This window comes from Apodemus sylvaticus, chromosome 12 (genome assembly GCF_947179515.1).
Source record: "Apodemus sylvaticus chromosome 12, mApoSyl1.1, whole genome shotgun sequence".
Taxonomy (NCBI): Eukaryota; Metazoa; Chordata; class Mammalia; order Rodentia; family Muridae; genus Apodemus; species Apodemus sylvaticus.
Window position 1 is genome coordinate 81,675,079 of NC_067483.1, and position 18,186 is coordinate 81,693,264.

General features: G+C 38.1%; 1 protein-coding gene across 1 annotated transcript in view; it reads left to right on the top strand.

The window, feature by feature from the left end:
• The window catches only part of Spta1 (spectrin alpha, erythrocytic 1), an 86,953-nt gene that overhangs the window by 26,212 nt on the left and 42,555 nt on the right, over positions 1-18,186 (top strand). The window contains exons 16-21 of the mRNA XM_052201226.1: positions 738-919; positions 1,659-1,902; positions 2,709-2,831; positions 14,279-14,496; positions 15,293-15,385; positions 17,206-17,343. Coding sequence (XP_052057186.1) covers positions 738-919; positions 1,659-1,902; positions 2,709-2,831; positions 14,279-14,496; positions 15,293-15,385; positions 17,206-17,343 — 998 coding nt within the window. The remainder of the gene's footprint in view (positions 1-737; positions 920-1,658; positions 1,903-2,708; positions 2,832-14,278; positions 14,497-15,292; positions 15,386-17,205; positions 17,344-18,186) is intronic.

Here is an 18,186-nt window from a genome sequence, read left to right on the forward strand (position 1 = left end):
TACAAGTGATATTTCCTATTTTGGTATCTACTCTGGTATGATTCTCATCTGTAGATTTTATTTTCACCTGAGTATAAAAAAACAGATGTCTCATTGAGATTTTTAGTTATCATCCTGATTTAGGGCTTAGAGGAAAAATGTAGTCTTACATTAACAGTAAGATGTCACAGCTACTTTTCACAGTAAGAGACATAGTAATTATTTTAAAGAATAATAATGCAAATAGCTACAAAGTTATAGAATAAAGAGTTAGACTAATGTAAAAGGAATTATCAAGGCAATTCTAACATAAAATAATGAGTCATGGCTTGTGATAACAGATGGTCACTAGCAGTAACGCTGACTATATTCAAAACCACCTAAGAATTTCACACTTACCCAGCTCCAAAGTTTAGCAAATGTGATGTTTGTATTTGAATCGCATTCAAAGTAGAGTCTAAAGGATAAATACCAAATGGCATTTGAAAATATCCAAAAGAGTTGACAACTAACAAGTAATACATCTTATCAGAGAATGCAACTTAGTGTTTGTTTTGATAACATCTCTGTATTTAAAACCAAATGCTACCAGAATTCTACTAACTTAAGACAACTTCTATAATGGTTCTCTTGTTTTTCTCTTAGGAATATCAAAATATGCTAATTCTTAAATTGAGAGAAAGGATATTTCAGTGTGCAGAGAACTGCCATAACTAACTCAATGTCTTCTATCCAATATTCCACCCTCCCCATTCCAGGGACTCAGCTGTATGAAGCTAATCAGCTGCTACAGTTTGAGAACAATGCAGAAGACCTGAAGCGCTGGCTAGAGGAGGTGGAGTGGCAGGTTACCTCTGAGGATTATGGGAAAGGTCTGGCTGATGTGCAGAATCTACTAAGAAAACACGGCCTTCTAGAGTCAGCTGTGACTGATCGTCAGGTTTGTTTTTGACATTTTGCTGGTAGCATGATACTGGACACACACAGTGTGTTGCAGTAAATCAAAACCTTCCCTCCTCCTGCCCAATCTGCCCAATAGTTGGCTCTAGCCTTTATTTGAAAAGTTAAGGTGGGGAGAAGGTACAAAAGACACCTGTATTTGTGATTAAGTCTTCATCTGCAGCCCCTCCCAGGAGTGAAATTAGCATCTAAATACAAGACCAGGCCTATCCACCACACACTGAGCATTCTCCCAATCTGTCATTATGAAACCAACAGAAAATTTAGTTGGCAAACTGCCTCTTTCCATTATTTCCCAAGTCCTCTCATTCTCCAGAGCACATTTACATGGAAATTGATGACTAATAGAAGAACTTGTTCATTCTTCTGAGTATCATGCCGTTCTCTGAGTCTGAAATCCTAGGCCTTTATAGACAGCCTTACCACTTACTCCTTATTTATCATTTGTAGCTCATCACACATTAGTTTGTCTCAATACTATCATTTATAGCATAAAAGCTTCCTGTTCTGGTATTTTGCATACACACTATCTTATCATCCTTTTAAAATATCGAAATTCATAAATATAAAGTGACTTTATATTATATTTATAATATATTTATATTTATAATCACAGAGAAAAATAAAAATAACAAGGCCTCCTCTTTTCATCACATGAAAATCTCATCCATTTTTAATAAATTATATAATTTCCTAATCACATTGTCTTTCTCCCTCAGAATCAGATGGATACCCTCACAGACATGGCTACACATTTTGAAGAAATAGGCCATCCTGACTCTGGGGACATACGTGCAAGGCAGGAATCCTTGCTTTCTCGTTTTGAGGCTCTGAAAGAGCCACTGGCCACTCGGAAGAAGAAACTCATTGACCTACTCAAGCTACAGCAGATTTGCAGAGACTCAGAAGATGAGGAGGCCTGGATCCAGGAGACGGAACCCTCAGCAGCCTCCACTCATCTCGGTTAGTGAAGTACAACTGCACTGAGCAGTCAGGAGAGGACCAAGCTCTCCAGATCAAGAGAACTAGGATACAACAACAAGAGGAAAACATTTACTGTCAGCTCCTCTACCCAGACCCGTGATATTTTATCCTGACCTCCATAAATATGTACATATTTCAAAATTGTGCCAACAGATTTTCTTTATAAGATAGAAATGAGCAACGGCATGAATTCATGCCTCTAGGAAGAGTGCTTAGCTTTTGGGAGATTCAACTACAACTTATTTTCCTAAAGCTTCTTCACTGAGAAGCAATGGTTAATGTTCAAAGTATATTTGTCTGGATTATTGGTGATTCTTTGAGAACTATAAGACCTACCACAAAGATTCAAAAGTGAGGTGAGAATATATAATTGTCTTGTACTTTAGAACTTAATAGTTCATAAGTATAACTTTCAGGATAGTGGTATTGTCTTAATGTATAGGAAAAGCATGTACAACTATTGTACAACTTTATCCGGATGTCCTAGGATCATATATGAGAGGCTATAGATAGACTACTCTACTTAAAACATGATATAAAACTCTGATTCTTGTTGAAGTAGCATAGAGTATATATGGAGAGATATGCAATGCACAATACAGGGAAAGAAAATCTGAAAGTTAGAAAGGATAAGCATGATGAAAATGTATGGAGAGTAAAGATTGACAAAGTTCTCAGTGGCTATTATTTGTGTGACATTAATATTGACCAACAAGTGAAGCAAATTTATTAAGCATGTTCCATTCATAAGGATAATCAGAAACCTTGAATATTTTTCTCTGTAGGCAAGGACTTGGTTGCAGCCAAGAATCTTCTAAACAGACATGAAGTCATCTTGGCAGACATTGCCAGTCATAAACCACGGATCCAAGTCATAACAGAGAGGGGAAACAAAATGGTGGAGGAAGGTAGGTTTGACACTTATTAATTTGACTGAAGCATCACAATAATAGACTTTGTGGAAGAAATTTATGTAATCTTAGTACTTAACAGTAGTTCAGAAATGGTGGCATTAACTTGCTGATTTGATGAAAGTTCCCTTTGAGTCTTTCTGATAGAGCAGTATATAGATTTGTGCTTTTATAATTCAGTCATAGAAAAGGTCCAAACCCATCATTAAATCCTCTATATATCAAAGCTCAAATCATTAAAATAAAATAATTATAGTTTATTTATTGATGTGCTTCTTTGTAAAAGTTGCAGAACTCAAATTTAAGTTCCAAAGCCTTATAAAACACAAAATGTTTTCCTATGTAAGATGTTCCAAATAATTTAAAGCCTTTTTTTCTTAGGGAAACAAAGTAATATAGTAAAAAGATAATCACTTTAAATTTCCCATTTTGTACAACTTTAGTGACTATTCACATGTTGGCCATCAATCCTGAGCACCCTCTATTCTCTAAATAAGATCTTCAGATTTGAGCATCAGATGTAAGGAATAGACAAACAATCTAGATTACACTAAATATTTTCCTCTGTTAACTAATCAACAATTAGTATCCAGTTTTCAAAAATATATGTTGAAATAAAGTTTGGTGATAAGCTGTTAGATCTGAACTAAGTTATTCAAACCAATACATTTATTTTTCCTTTATTATTGTTGTTTAAACATTTGTTTGTTTTTCTTTTTTTGGAAGATAATTTTGTAATTATATTTACGTACAGAAAACTTAGTGTACATTTAACCCAATTTAGTGGCGAGCTTTTTAGCCTTTGCCTTTTCCAGTTTGTCAATGCAAGCCACAGACTTAGGACCCAGGACGTTGCCTCCCCAGTGGCAGCGGATCCCATCATATCTGTCATTATAATTGGTCCTAATAGCTTCCACCAGCTTAGCCAGAGCACCCTTGTCTTTTGAGTTAACCTGTGTGAAGGCAACAGTGATGTTCATCTTCCTGTGCTTCCTGTGGACCAGGCACTCCAGCCTGGCCTTTCCCTTGATGATGCAGTAGGGCACCCCATGTTTTGACACAGGGCAGGCAGGTAAACCACCAACTCAATGGGGTCTACATCATGGGCAATCACCACCAGCTGAGCCTTCTTGTTCTCCACCAAGGTGGTGACTGTGTTGACTCCTGCCTGGAGGACAGGTGGTCTCTTAGTTGGGATTTCTCCTTTGCCAGCAGCTTTCTTCTCAGCACTGGCCAGTAGCCTTTGCTGCTTCTTCTGCTTTGTCTCTGGCCTGTACTTGTGGGCAAGCTTAAGCTTAGCTGTTTGCCTGTCCAGGGCCTGGGTGAACTGGTTAATGTCAGGAGGTACTTTGAGTCCCTTATAGAGGATGGCTCTTTGCCACTGCGACCTGATGTAGTGGGGTCATTTGACAAAGCGTGTTAGGTCTCTTTTAGGATGCGTGCCCTGCCCAATGCTGAAGTTCTTGGGCCTTTTCTCAAACAAAGGATTGACCAACTTCTTGATCACTCATTTCTTGATAACAGTGGAGGCCGGGACCACCTTCTTCCCCCGACCTTCTTTCCTTTGGACATCTTGCTTGGCTGGTGGGGAGAGCCATTTGTTTGTGTTTTTAGTTCATATTGTCATAGACAGAAAAATTTATTTCTCTAAATCTCTGACTATAGCTCTTGGTATTTTTCTGTTTCTTATTATATTCTCATCAAGTTGTGTTTTAAAATGCTTTAAATGGTTCTCATTATATGCAAAAATATATATTTATCCTCCTGATCAATTATAAAACATCCACCTTTGTTTCTGGAAATATTCCTTTTTCTAAAATCTTCTCAATATTTTTTTTGGAATTCTTTCTTTTTTTTAATTTTTTTATTTGATATAATTTATTTACATTTCAAATGCTTTCCCCTTTTCTAGCCCCCCACTCCCTGAAAGTCCCGTAAGCCCCCTTCTCTTCCCGTGTCCTCCCACCCACCCCTTCCCAATTCCCCATTCTGGTTTTGCCGAATACTGCTTCACTGAGTCTTTCCAGAACCAGGGGCCACTCCTCCTTTCTTCTTGTACCTCATTTGATGTGTGGATTATGTTAAAATGGTCATTTTGCCAAATGCAATATACAGATTCAATGCAATACCCATCAAAATCCCAACTCAATTCTTCACAGAGTTAGAAAGAGCAATTATCAAATTCATCTGGAACAACAAAAAACCCAGGATAGCTAAAACTATTCTCAGCAATAAAAGAAAATCTGGGGGAATCAATATCCCTGACCTCAAGCAATACTACAGAGCAATAGTGTTAAAAACTGCATGGTATTGGTACAGTGACAGGCAGGAGGATCAATGGAACAGGATTGAATATCCAGAAATGAACCCACACACCTATGGCCACTTGATCCTCGACAAAGAGGCTGAAAACATCCAATGGAAAAAAGATATATTTTTCAACAAATGGTGCTGGTTCAACTGGAGGTCAGCATGCAGAAGAATGCGAATTGATCCATCCTTGTCTCCTTGTACTAAGCTCAAATCCAAATGGATCAAGGACCTCCACATAAAGCCAGACACTCTGAAGCTAATAGAAAAGAAACTGGGGAAGACCCTTGAGGACATCGGTACAGGGAGAAAGTTTCTGAACAGAACACCAATAGCGTATGCTCTAAGAGCAAGAATTGACAAATGGCACCTCATAAAATTACAAAGTTTCTGTAAGGCAAAGGACACCATCAAGAGGAAAATTCTCAACATTTTTTAATGATGTATTTATTTTATGTATGTGAATACACTGCTACTCTCTTTAGGCACACCAGAAGGGGGCATTGGATCCTGTTATAGATGGTTGTGAGCCACCATGTGGTTACTGGTAAATGAACTCAGGACTTTGGAAGAGTAGTCAGTCAGTCCCTATGCAACATTTTTTAATATAATAATTTGTATTGTTCTGTCATTAGTTTTGTGTCAGGAGCTGTCATAGGACAAGCTAATCTTGTCCTGAGATGGAAATAATTCAGGACAGATTTGTTTCCATAGGCAAGGTTCAGGAGAAAATCATTTTAGGAAAGAGTCCTGCTATCAATATGCTTTCCTTTCTATTGTTAAAGATATATAACAATTACTAGATATTAGCCCACCCTTTTGAGTAGATCTCTGCAGATCTACGAAGATGTATTGTCTTGTAATGATGCTAGGTAGACAAGTAGATGTCTTCTTAATTCTTTATGATGATCCTATAAGAATTTCTAAAGTTATATCAGTATTTATTAAGCTCTTGTATAGTGGGACTGATATTAGGTCCTTTCTGATAGTCAAAACTGCGATGAAAACTCTGCCAATTTCTAATGTGTCACCAGTTAATTGCCTCTTAGATTGTAAGCGTGCATTCTACTACTCAGAGCTCATTCCAAGAGGTTGTAAAACCATTTGTCAAAGGTATTAAAAAGGGTACTGTGATTTATTATAGGTGCTAGAACAGAAAAAAATGTTGACTGGATTTATCTATACAAAACTTCACTAGTAACTTAGTTATAGTCTTTAACTCTCAATGAACCTGTGATGAATGTTTAGCCAGATAATTACTCCTAATGGATATGCATGTGAACATTCTCTGTTGTAAACGTCTATTTCAAAACGTGTAAAGTACTTTTTACCTTGTGATCATGTATTCTGAAAGATGTATAAGTGCTGAGGACCAAGAGAAGAGACAGAACTGGGCTAAGAAGAACTTTTTTTTTTCTTTCACGAGACAGGGTTTCTCTGTGTAGCTCTGGCTGTTCTGGAACTCACTCTGTAGACCAGGCTGGCCTCGAACTCAGAAATCCTCCTGCCTCTGCCTCCCAAGTGCTGGGATTAAAGGCCTGAGTCACCACCGACCAGCAGGAGAACTTTTTATACAGAACACTTTTTAAGAATAGCTTTGGGAGAAAATGCATAGAGAGTAAGAGCATTATTGTGACATCAGAGCCGAGAGAGAGAGAGAGAGAGAGAGAGAGAGAGAGAGAGAGAGAGAGAGAGATTAGAAGGAGAATGCAGAATGGAATAACTTAGAAACTATAAAGTAGCATAATAAAACAGAGCAATATGCAGAATGTAGGGGTGGGGGGAAAGAAGCTACAGAGAGAACAGAAGGAGCAGGCAGGCTTCTCCTTAAGGAACAAAGCTTTTCATTATAAACTTGGGTTTAATTCATTTAGCAATAAAAGGATAGAAGCTTTTTCTTTCTCTATGCAATAGAATTGGAGGATTCATATTTCATCTAGAATGAGTGAGTTTTTTCTGCATTGGTGCTTGGTCTTTTGCTCCAAATGCACATATAAGTATGGATATGTGTGTGTTAGTATGTAATTAGGAAAATGCATGCAAGCTGGGACCAACTGTTTGCTTTTAGTGGAAATGTATAAATGTGCATGCATAAACCTCTATATGAATGTATTTGAGTTCATGCATATTTGCTTTGTAACAGAATTTTCCTCCTGTGAGTGTGATTCTCTTCTGTTTCAATAGAAGTTTATTGCTCCAAACTTCCCCCTAGCCTGACTAGTGACAGGCATCTGGACAAAAGGGAAAAGTCTCTAGCAATTAATCTCCTGCTGTTTTAGCATGAGGTGCTAAGTGCCAGAGACTGCAGTTTCTGGCCTCAGAGGAACACAGAAGGCATGTCAGCTACAGTTGCAAAGTAACTTAGACATAGATAAGTAAATTTATTGTTATTATACAGCAACCATAAATATCTTATAAGACAAAAGTCTTACCCCCATATCTAGTAAGACACCAACACTCTTTCCCCTCTGCTGCCTCAAAGAGAATCAACAAGAAAGAAGACCCACTGGGTTTGGCCCCCAGCAGTTTTGTGACAAATTTTCATATTTAACTTCTTATATGGGAAGTATTGATAAACGTAATCATATGCATGGCAGCTTAATAGGTGTACCCAACACTGTTTCGGTTTGTTAGTGTATCTGAGAGCAAAACACTGGGAGCTATTGTTCTAGGATTTAAAGTAGATATTTTAATTTATGACAATTTAACCTCAACTAGTAAAACATTTTTGTGTAATGTAACAACCTTCAGGATATTATTTCATTTTTCTCTCTTTTTCCTGCTGTTACTCATTTTAGTTTTGTTATATTATGAATCTTTTGAAGCTTTAGCATTATTTTGACTTTAGTTTTCAATTTGCTTTGAGTAATATTAAGAACTAAGAAAGTCTCTTAAAGAAATACAGGAGAACGTTGGTCAACAGGCTGAGGTCATGAAAGAGGAAACACAAAAATCTCTTAAAGAATTACAGGAAAGAACAAACAAGCAAGTGAAGGAGCTAAGCAAAACCATCCAGGATCTAAAATCAGAAGTAGAAACAACTAAGAAAACTCAAAGGGAGACAACTTTGGAGATAGAAAGCCTTGGGAAGAAATCAGGGGACAGAGATGCAAATATCAACAACAGAATACAAGAGATAGAAGAAAGAATCTCAGATGCTGAAGATTCCATAGAAACCATGGACTCAACAGTTAAAGAAAATGCAAAATGCAAAAAGCTTGTAACCCAAAATATCCAGGAAATTCAGGACACAATGAGAAGACCAAACCTAAGGATTATAGGCATAGATGAGAGTGAAGATTTACAACTTAAAGGGCCAGCAAATATCTTCAATAAAATTATGGAAGAAAACTTCCCTAACCTAAAGAGAGAGATGCCCATGAATATACAAGAAGCCTACAGAACTCCAAACAGACTGGACCAGAACAGAAATACTTCCCGTCACATAATAATCAAATCACCAAATGTTCTAAACAAAGAAAGAATACTAAAGGCAGTGAGAGAAAAAGGCCAAGTAACATATAAAGGAAGACCTATCAGAATCACAGCAGACTTTTCACCTGAGACTATGAAGGCTAGAAGGTACTGGGCAGATCTCATGCAGACTCTAAGAGAACACAAATGCCAACCAAAACTACTATATCCAGCAAAACTCTCAATCACCATAGATGGAGAAACTAAGATATTTCATGACAAATACCCAATATCTATCCACAAACCCAGCCCTAAAAAGGATAATAGGAGGACAACACCAATACAAGGAGGGAAACTTCACCCTGGAAAAAGTAAGATAGTAACCTTTCATCAAACCCAAAAGAAGTTAAGCATTCAAATTTTAAAAATAACGTCAAAAATGATAGGAAGTAACAATCACTATTCCTTAATATCTCTTAACATCAATGGACTTAATGCCCCAATAAAAAGACACAGACTAACTGAATGGATACGTAAACAGGACCCTACATTTTGCTGCTTACAGGAAACACACCTCAGGGTCAAAGACAAACACTACCTTAGAGTAAAAGGCTGGAAGACAATTTTATAAGCAAATGGTCTCAGGAAACAAGCTGGAGTAGCCATTTTAATATCAGATAAAATTGACTTTCAACCCAAGTCATCAAAAGAGACCCTGAGGGACACTTCTTGCTGGTCAAAGGAAAAATACAAAAAGAAGAACTGTCAATCCTGAACATCTATGCCCCAAATGCAAGGGCACCCTCTTTCGTAAAAGAAACTTTATTAAAACTAAAAGCACACATTGAACCTAACACAATAATTGTGGGTGACTTCAACACTGCACTTTCCTCAATGGACCGATCAGGAAAACAGAAACTAAACAGGGACACAATGAAACTAATTGAAGCTTTGGACCAATTAGATTTAACAGATATATATAGAACATTCTATCCTAAAACAAAAGAATATACCTTTTTCTCAGCACCTCATGGTACCTTCTCCAAAATTGACCATATAATTGGTCACAAGACAGACCTCAACAAATATAAGAAGATAGAACTAATCCCATGCCTCCTATCTGATCACTATGGAGTAAAAGTGGTCTTCAATAGCAACAGAAACAACAGAAAATCCACATACAGGTGGAAACTGAACAATACTCTACTCAATGATACCTTGGTCAAGGAAGAAATAAAGAAAGAAATTAAAGACTTTTTAGAACACAATGAAAATGAAAACACAACATACCCAAATCTATGGGACACAATGAAAACAGTGCTAAGAGGAAAACTCATAGCCCTGAGTGCCTCCAAAAAGAAAGTGGAGAGAGCATACATTACCAGCTTAATGACACACCTGAAAGCCCTAGAACAAAAAGAAGCTATTTCGCCCAGGAGGAGTAGAAGGCAGGAAATCATCAAACTCAGGGCCGAAATCAATCAAGTAGAAACAAAGAGAAACATACAAAAAATCAACAAAACCAGGAGCTGGTTCTTTGAGAAAATCAACAAGATAGATAAACCCTTAGCCAGACTGACCAAAGGGCACAGAGAAAGTATCCAAATTAACAAACTTAGAAATGAAAAGGGAGATATAACAACGGAAACTGAGGAAATCCAAAAAATCATCAGATCCTACTACAAGAGCCTGTACTCAACACAACTGGAGAATCTGGAGGAAATGGACAATTTCCTTGACAGATACCAAATACCAAAATTAAATCAGGACCAACTAGACCATCTAAACAGTCCCATAATGCCTAAAGAAATAGAAGGAGTCATAGAAAGTCTTCCAACCAAAAAAAGCACAGGACCAGATGGCTTCAGTGCAGAATTCTACCAGACCTTCAAAGAAGAGTTAACACCAATACTCTTCAAACTATTCCACAAAATAGAAACAGAAGGAACACTACCCAATTCCTTCTACGAAACCACAATTATGCTGATACCAAAGCCACAAAAAGATCCAACAAAGAAAGAGAACTTCAGACCAATTTCCCTTATGAACATCGATGAAAAATACTCAATAAAATTCTTGCCAACCGAATCCAAGAACACATCAAAACGATCATCCCCCATGATCAAGTAGGCTTTATCCCGGGAATGCAGGGTTGGTTCAATATACGGAAATCCATCAATACAATCCACTACATAAACAAACTCAAAGAACAAAACCACATGGTCATTTCATTGGATGCTGAAAAAGCATTTGACAAAATTCAGCATCCTTTCATGCTTAAAGTCTTGGAGAGAACAGGAATTCAAGGCCCATACCTAAACATAGTAAAAGCAATATACAGCAAACCGGTTGCCAGCATCAAACTAAATGGAGAGAAACTTGAAGCAATCCCACTGAAATCAGGGACCAGACAAGGCTGCCCCCTTTCTCCTTATCCTTTCAATATTGTACTTGAGGTACTAGCTCGGGCAATTCGACAACATAAGGAGGTCAAAGGGATACAAATTGGAAAGGAAGAAGTCAAACTATCATTATTTGCAGACGACATGATCGTCTACCTAAGTGACCCAAAGAACTCCACTAGAGAGCTCCTACAGCTGATAAACAACTTCAGCAAAGTGGCAGGTTATAAAATCAACTTAAGCAAATCAGTGGCCTTCCTATACTCAAAGGATAAGCAGGCTGAGAAAGAAATTAGGGAAATGACCCCCTTCACAATAGCCACAAACAGTATAAAGTATCTTGGGGTGACTCTTACCAAACATGTGAAAGATCTGTATGACAAGAACTTCAAGACTCTGAAGAAGGAAATGGAAGAAGACCTCAAAAAATGGGAAAACCTCCCATGCTCATGGATCGGTAGAATCAATATAGTTAAAATGGCCATTTTGCCTAAAGCACTATACAGATTCAACGCAATACCCATCAAAATCCCAACTCAATTCTTCACAGAGTTAGAAAGAGCAATTATCAAATTCATCTGGAACAACAAAAAACCCAGGATAGCTAAAACTATTCTCAGCAACAAAAGAAAATCTGGGGGAATCAGTATCCCTGACCTCAAGCAATACTACAGAGCAATAGTGTTAAAAACTGCATGGTATTGGTACAGTGACAGGCAGGAGGATCAATGGAACAGGATTGAAGATCCAGAAATGAACCCACACACCTATGGCCACTTGATCCTCGACAAAGAGGCTGAAAACATCCAATGGAAAAAAGATAGCCTTTTCAACAAATGGTGCTGGTTCAACTGGTGGTCAGCATGCAGAAGAATGCGAATTGATCCATCCTTGTCTCCTTGTACTAAGCTCAAATCCAAATGGATCAAGGACCTCCACATAAAGCCAGACACTCTGAAGCTAATAGAAAAGAAACTGGGGAAGACCCTTGAGGACATCGGTACAGGGAGAAAGTTTCTGAATAGAACACCAATAGCGTATGCTCTAAGAGCAAGAATTGACAAATGGCACCTCATAAAATTACAAAGTTTCTGTAAGGCAAAGGACACCATCAAGAGGACAAATCGGCAACCAACAAATTGGGAAAAGATCTTCACCAATCCTACATCAGATAGAGGGCTAATATCCAATATATATAAAGAACTCAAGAAGTTAGACTCCAGAAAACCAAACAACACTATTAAAAAATGGGGTACAGAGTTAAACAGGGAATTCTCACCTGAAGAACTTCGGATGGCGGAGAAGCATCTTAAAAAAATGCTCAACTTCATTAGTCATTAGGGAAATGCAAATCAAAACAACCCTAAGATTTCATCTTACACCAGTCAGAATGGCTAAGATTAAAAATTCAGGAGACAACAGGTGTTGGAGAGGGTGTGGAGAAAGAGGAACACCCCTCCACTGCTGGTGGGGTTGCAAATTGGTACAACCACTCTGGAAATCAGTCTGGCGGTTCCTCCGAAAACTGGGCACCTCACTTCCAGAAGATCCTGCTATACAACTCTGGGCATATACCCAGAAGACTCCCCACCATGTAATAAGGATACATGTTCTTCTATGTTCATAGCAGCCCTATTTATAATTGCCAGATGCTGGAAAGAACCCAGGTATCCCTCAACAGAAGAGTGGATGCAAAAAATGTGGTATATCTACACAATGGAGTACTATTCAGCCATTAGAAACAATGAATGTATGAAATTCTTAGGCAAATGGATGGAGCTAGAGAATATCATACTAAGTGAGGTAACCCAGACTCAAAAGGTGAATCATGGTATGCACTCACTAATAAGTGGATATTAACCTAGAAAACTGGAATACCCAAAACATAATCCACACAACAAATGAGGTACAAGAAGAAAGGAGGAGTGGCCCCTGGTTCTGGAAAGACTCAGTGAAACAGTATTCGGCAAAACCAGAACGGGGAAGTGGGAAGGGGTGGGTGGGAGGACAGGGGAAGAGAAGGGGGCTTACGGGACTTTCGGGGAGTGGGGGGGCTAGAAAAGGGAAATCATTTGAAATGTAAATAAATTATATCGAATAAATAAAAAAAAAGAACTAAGAAAGTTCTCTCCATGTATTTACCTCTTCTGCTACTCCTTGCTCCTTGTGCTTTATCATCTGCACTGCTCACCTCCTACCTGATGAACGTCTTCTGATGGCCCTTGTAGTCTGATCAGTTAATCATAACTCTTTTTGCTTCTGTTTACCTGAAAGCCTTTGTTTTACATCCATGTTTTCAAATGTTATTTCACTACATGTAAAAGGAGCTTCTTTAAGCCTTAAAGATGCAGCTGTGTTATCCTCAGAATTGCAGTTTCTGATTTGAAGTCTGATGTCTTCCACTGTCTGGAATGGCTCTTCTTTTCCGGGACTCTTAACCTTGTCCCCATATCACTTGTATTATTTCATCAGTAAACCATGGGGGTTTTGGTCTTCACTGTGATTCTTCAAGCAGATTGTATCATTGGACCACTTTAGAAATGAGTGTAGTGCTAAGATACCTTTCCAATGACTCTACTTTGGGTCGATGGTATCCTGTCTGTTATTGGATCATGATTTTAACTATCTGCAGATTTAGATGAATCCCAAGGACTATGGGATAGCTGGCTGCACACATTCTCTCATAATTTGTTTGCATGTTTACATATGTCTCACCAGTCAGATATCCTAAGGGACCCTCACTGAATATCTCTGAAGCTCCAGATCTATAAAGGACTTTGCTCATGTTCTCTGCTTCCCAAGTTCTAGTTGTTTCAAGTTCCCCATTCTCTTTCTCATCAACTCAGGTGAAAATTGAATTAGTCTCCTAACAAAGAGCCTCTAAACTGTCACATAAGCTGCACTATCATTAGGATGTGTCTCATCTTTTTTTCTTTTCCTTTCCTTTTATTAAAGCTATGAAAAGTCCTTGTACTTCCCATTTTGTTCCAACTTCTACCTTTAAGGAAGAAGGGAGATCTGCAGATTCTTCTGTTACTCTAGAGAAGAAAGGACTTTCCTCGTAGGTGTTTTTTTCCATGTCCTTAGCTCTTAGCTCTTACCTACTCATTCACCATGGCATACATCTATCTACTCCCCCATCTACTGATGCTTCATCTCATTTAGTATAGTCCACCTCCCAGAAACCTCCATTGTAATCCTAGCTAAATTAAGCATCATCTTCTTGCCTCTTGCTTTTCTCCAAGATTTGGTAAAGATTAGAACATGATAGAGCTATGAATGAGGGTCATACTCACCATGCCTATACCTACTCCGTAGGACACTTCGCTGCAGAAGACATAGCATCTAGGGTTGACAGCTTGAACAAAAATATGGAGTCTCTCCATGCTCGAGCTATTAGACGGGAGAATGATCTTAAAGCCAATGTCCAGCTCCAACAGTACCTGGCAGATCTGCATGAAGCAGAAACATGGATTAAAGAGAAAGAACCCATTGTAGACAACAAAAACTATGGAGCTGATGAAGAAGCAGCAGGGGTAAGATGGGCTGGAATGACCATGGTCCTGTGAATATTCACCAAATTCCATCAAAGGCTAGATTATCTATCATTTCAACAGTAGTTATTTCTCATGATCTGCTATGACAGCCTCAATGTTAATAGAGATCCCAACAGAGTATTGTGAGTTGTTTTGTTTTGTTGTTTTTAATCTCATAAAACTTCATAGATCTTATGAAGAGAACCAAATTGCAAGTCTGTGGTCAAAGACCTATCTTTCTTGGTCCTATTCTGACCAAGTTTCTCAGAATTGCCCTGAACTTTTCATAAAACAACCGTTCCTTTAAAAATGGGCACCTGAATTCCTTTATTGAAATAAGATGAGACAGACACATGGACAATATGAAGAACCTTAAGGATCATATCTGCTTTCAATCTCACTTACATTTTGTTCTGGGCAATATGGAAAGCCTTTATAGATTTCATTAGCTTTAGAAACAGTATGTCTTTTACGCTTTTCATATATCAATCCTATAAAGTAGGATAGTCCACAATAGCACCCACTCACAGCTACGTCTTGTTTTGAATGTGTTTAAAGCTAAATTAATTTTGATTTGAGAAATTACAATCAAATTGTTATTCAATTGTTTACTGAAATTTTTTTGAGTTCTGAAAATGTGGTATGAAAAGACATTTTCTGAATTAGGCATAAATGAGTCTTATAGGAATTTAACACAATCACATAATCCATTAACAATAATAGCTGAAACTTCTCCATGGCACTCCTGGTGTAGCTTTGATATTTGCTTTAATCATCTTTCTATCCATAATTCCAGGCCCTTCTCAAGAAGCATGAGGCCTTCCTGGTGGACCTCAATGCATTTGAAAACAGCATAAAGGCTCTGAGAGATCAGGCAGTAGCCTGCCAGGTGAGAAGGGTAGGGTTCTGACAGCAATCCCACTTCTTAGTATAGATGTAAAGGAATTCTTTTGCTCGCTTTTTCTATTCTTCTTCTTCTTCTTCTTCTTCTTCTTCTTCTTCTTCTTCTTCTTCTTCTTCTTCTTCTTCTTCTTCTTCTTCTTCTTCTTCTTCTTCTTCTTCTTCGTCTTCTTCTCCGTCTCCGTCTCCGTCTCCGTCTCCGTCTCCTTCTCCTTCTCCTTCTCCTTCTTCCTCTGTCTTCTCTGTCTCTCTGTCTCTCTCTCTCTGTCTCTCTCTGTCTCTCTGTCTCTCTGTCTCTCTCTCTCTCTGGACAAACTAGGAAACAACTGCCAAGAAAATACTAATTCCATTATTACTTTTTAGGTAAGAATGCTAAGCTCTTTGTAGCATCTATAACAAATGAAAGCCAAAATAAAATTTTAATAAGCATTAGGTTTGTTGATATAACTTTTGGCTTTCTCGTTTGCTCCTTTTTTATCTCTCCCCTCTTATGTCTATAATTTTCAATTTTTATCCTTTTAATTTCTTTCCTTCGTGACTTGACTATTATTTAAATATCAAGATTTATCAAACATAGAGATACAGGTTTGGATTAAAATAATCACGTCAGAAAATTAGCTTGCTAGCGGGCTAGAAATATTTTTAAACATCTATGTAATGCACGTATAAACAGAAAATGGGACCACCATAAAAAAGAAATTTCTGTTCTCCTAAAATGAGTGCCAGAGAAGAGAAACAATTTTATAATCAAGTTGTAGAAAGGTCCTTTTACAACCCATAATTCATGGAACAGATGCACCAAGGTACAGAACAATCAAGCATATTTGGGAAATCAGAAACATATTTGACTGAAAGTGTTAGAATGCTGAGACGTGGGTAATCAAGAATGATTAACTTGGAATTAAGTAAGTCTTAGAGTACCTTGTATACAGGGGAACAAGCAAAAGGAGATGTTTCTTTTTCTACTTAAGGAATCATTCTAATGAGCGATTGAGAATTTACACTCAGTCTAGAACAGACTGAGCATGGCAAATCAAAACAGGCTTACAGCACATCTGTCTGTTCTGGTATCATACTGTGCCCAATGGGCCCCTAGATACAGCCAGACAAATGAGGCAATGTAGCAGGTTAAAGGCATAACTCCGAGATCCAGAAGAGGAAGTTTTATCTTCTGCATCAGCCTGAATGGTGTGCGCTTTGGAAACAAAAACAAAACTTCCCCGCATTTAAAAAAGAAATGCATATCCTGGAACAGAATGATTTCTTTAAAGAGAGAGGAATCTTATAAGTAGTATACTCATAGTTTTGCGAATTCTGGCTTTTTCTGTGCTATAGGTTGTCAGCCTCTAAAATACAAATTTCACAATCCCTTAACAAAATAAATTAAAAAGGAAGCAGATGGGGAAACTTGTTAGTACAGGTCCAGAGAAAGGAGAAAGTGATGACAGATGGCAGTCTCATGCTCTTGGATTCCTGAAATGTTGACGAGTGTGGTTTATTTGCATCTTCACAGAGAAGTATATTATTACCCTTCCCACTAAAGAGCCATAGTCTGGATCCTACAATGCTTTTGATAGAATGCGCAAGTGTTGTTGGCCATGTCATACTTTCCAATCTATCAGGTCTCTGATAGGTGTTTCTGGTGCTGCATCCCTGAGGATCACCACTGTCAGGCAGGAGCCACATCAGAACCCCAGCCAAGGCTTCCCTCTCCTGGGATGCCCTGGGAACTGAGTACCACTGGTGAGCTCTACATGGAAAGACTTCCAGGGTGCAACTGACATCTGGTTTCTTTGTTTTCACCTCCAGCAACAGCAGGCAGCACCAGTGGACGAGGCTGGTCAAGAAGCTAGGGTTATAGCTTTGTATGACTTTGAGGCTCGCAGCCGTAGAGAGGTCAGCATGAAGAAGAATGATGTCTTAATTCTGCTCAGTTCCATCAACAAGGTGACAATTTCTCCTTGAACTCTCTTACCCAACACAGCTCTTCCACAGCCCTCCTGACTCCACCAGATAGGTGTTTTTGTATATAATTTTTGTTGTTGTTTTGGTTTGGGTATATATTTGGTTGGTTGATTGGTTGGTTGGTTGGTTGGTTGGTTGGTTGGTTGGTTGATTGGTTTAAATTTTGAGACAAGGGTTTCTCCATGTACTCCTTGGCTGTCCTACTTGAAACTTCACTTTGTAGATCAGGTTGGCCTTGAACTCACAGAGTTCAGTCCATCTGCCTCTCTTCCAAGTGCTAGGATTAAAGGGGTGTTTTACCACCCCCAAGCTTAGATAAGTGTTTTTAATGCTCAACATTCAATACTTGTTCTCTTAAATAATTTTTAAGTAACATTTTTCTTAAAATACAGTGTAAGAGCAGAAAGATAGATAGATGAATGGATAGATAGATGGACAAATGTTCTGGCCTTTTTGAGTTCTAGTTTAAATTTTAGCATTAATAAAACAATGAATCAAAAACTTAAGGAGTTAACTTGAAGATATTTAAGATTTGACAAACTATTAATAATGGATTTATATAACTAAATTGTCTTTTTATCTCCATTCCTTGCTTGTTGCTCTTGTACACCAGGATTTGTAGTGAATGAAACAAGTCTTTAGGATTAGGAGAAACCTGATGGGAGACAATGAACATCTTAGTCCCAGCCTCTTGGCAGACTGAGGCAGAAGGACCACTTAAGCCCAAAAGTTTGAGGTCAGCCTGGGCAACAGAGATATATCATTTTTGGGAAAAATATCTTCTGGTAATTTGATTTCTTATATGCTTATAAAGCCAGTTTTTAA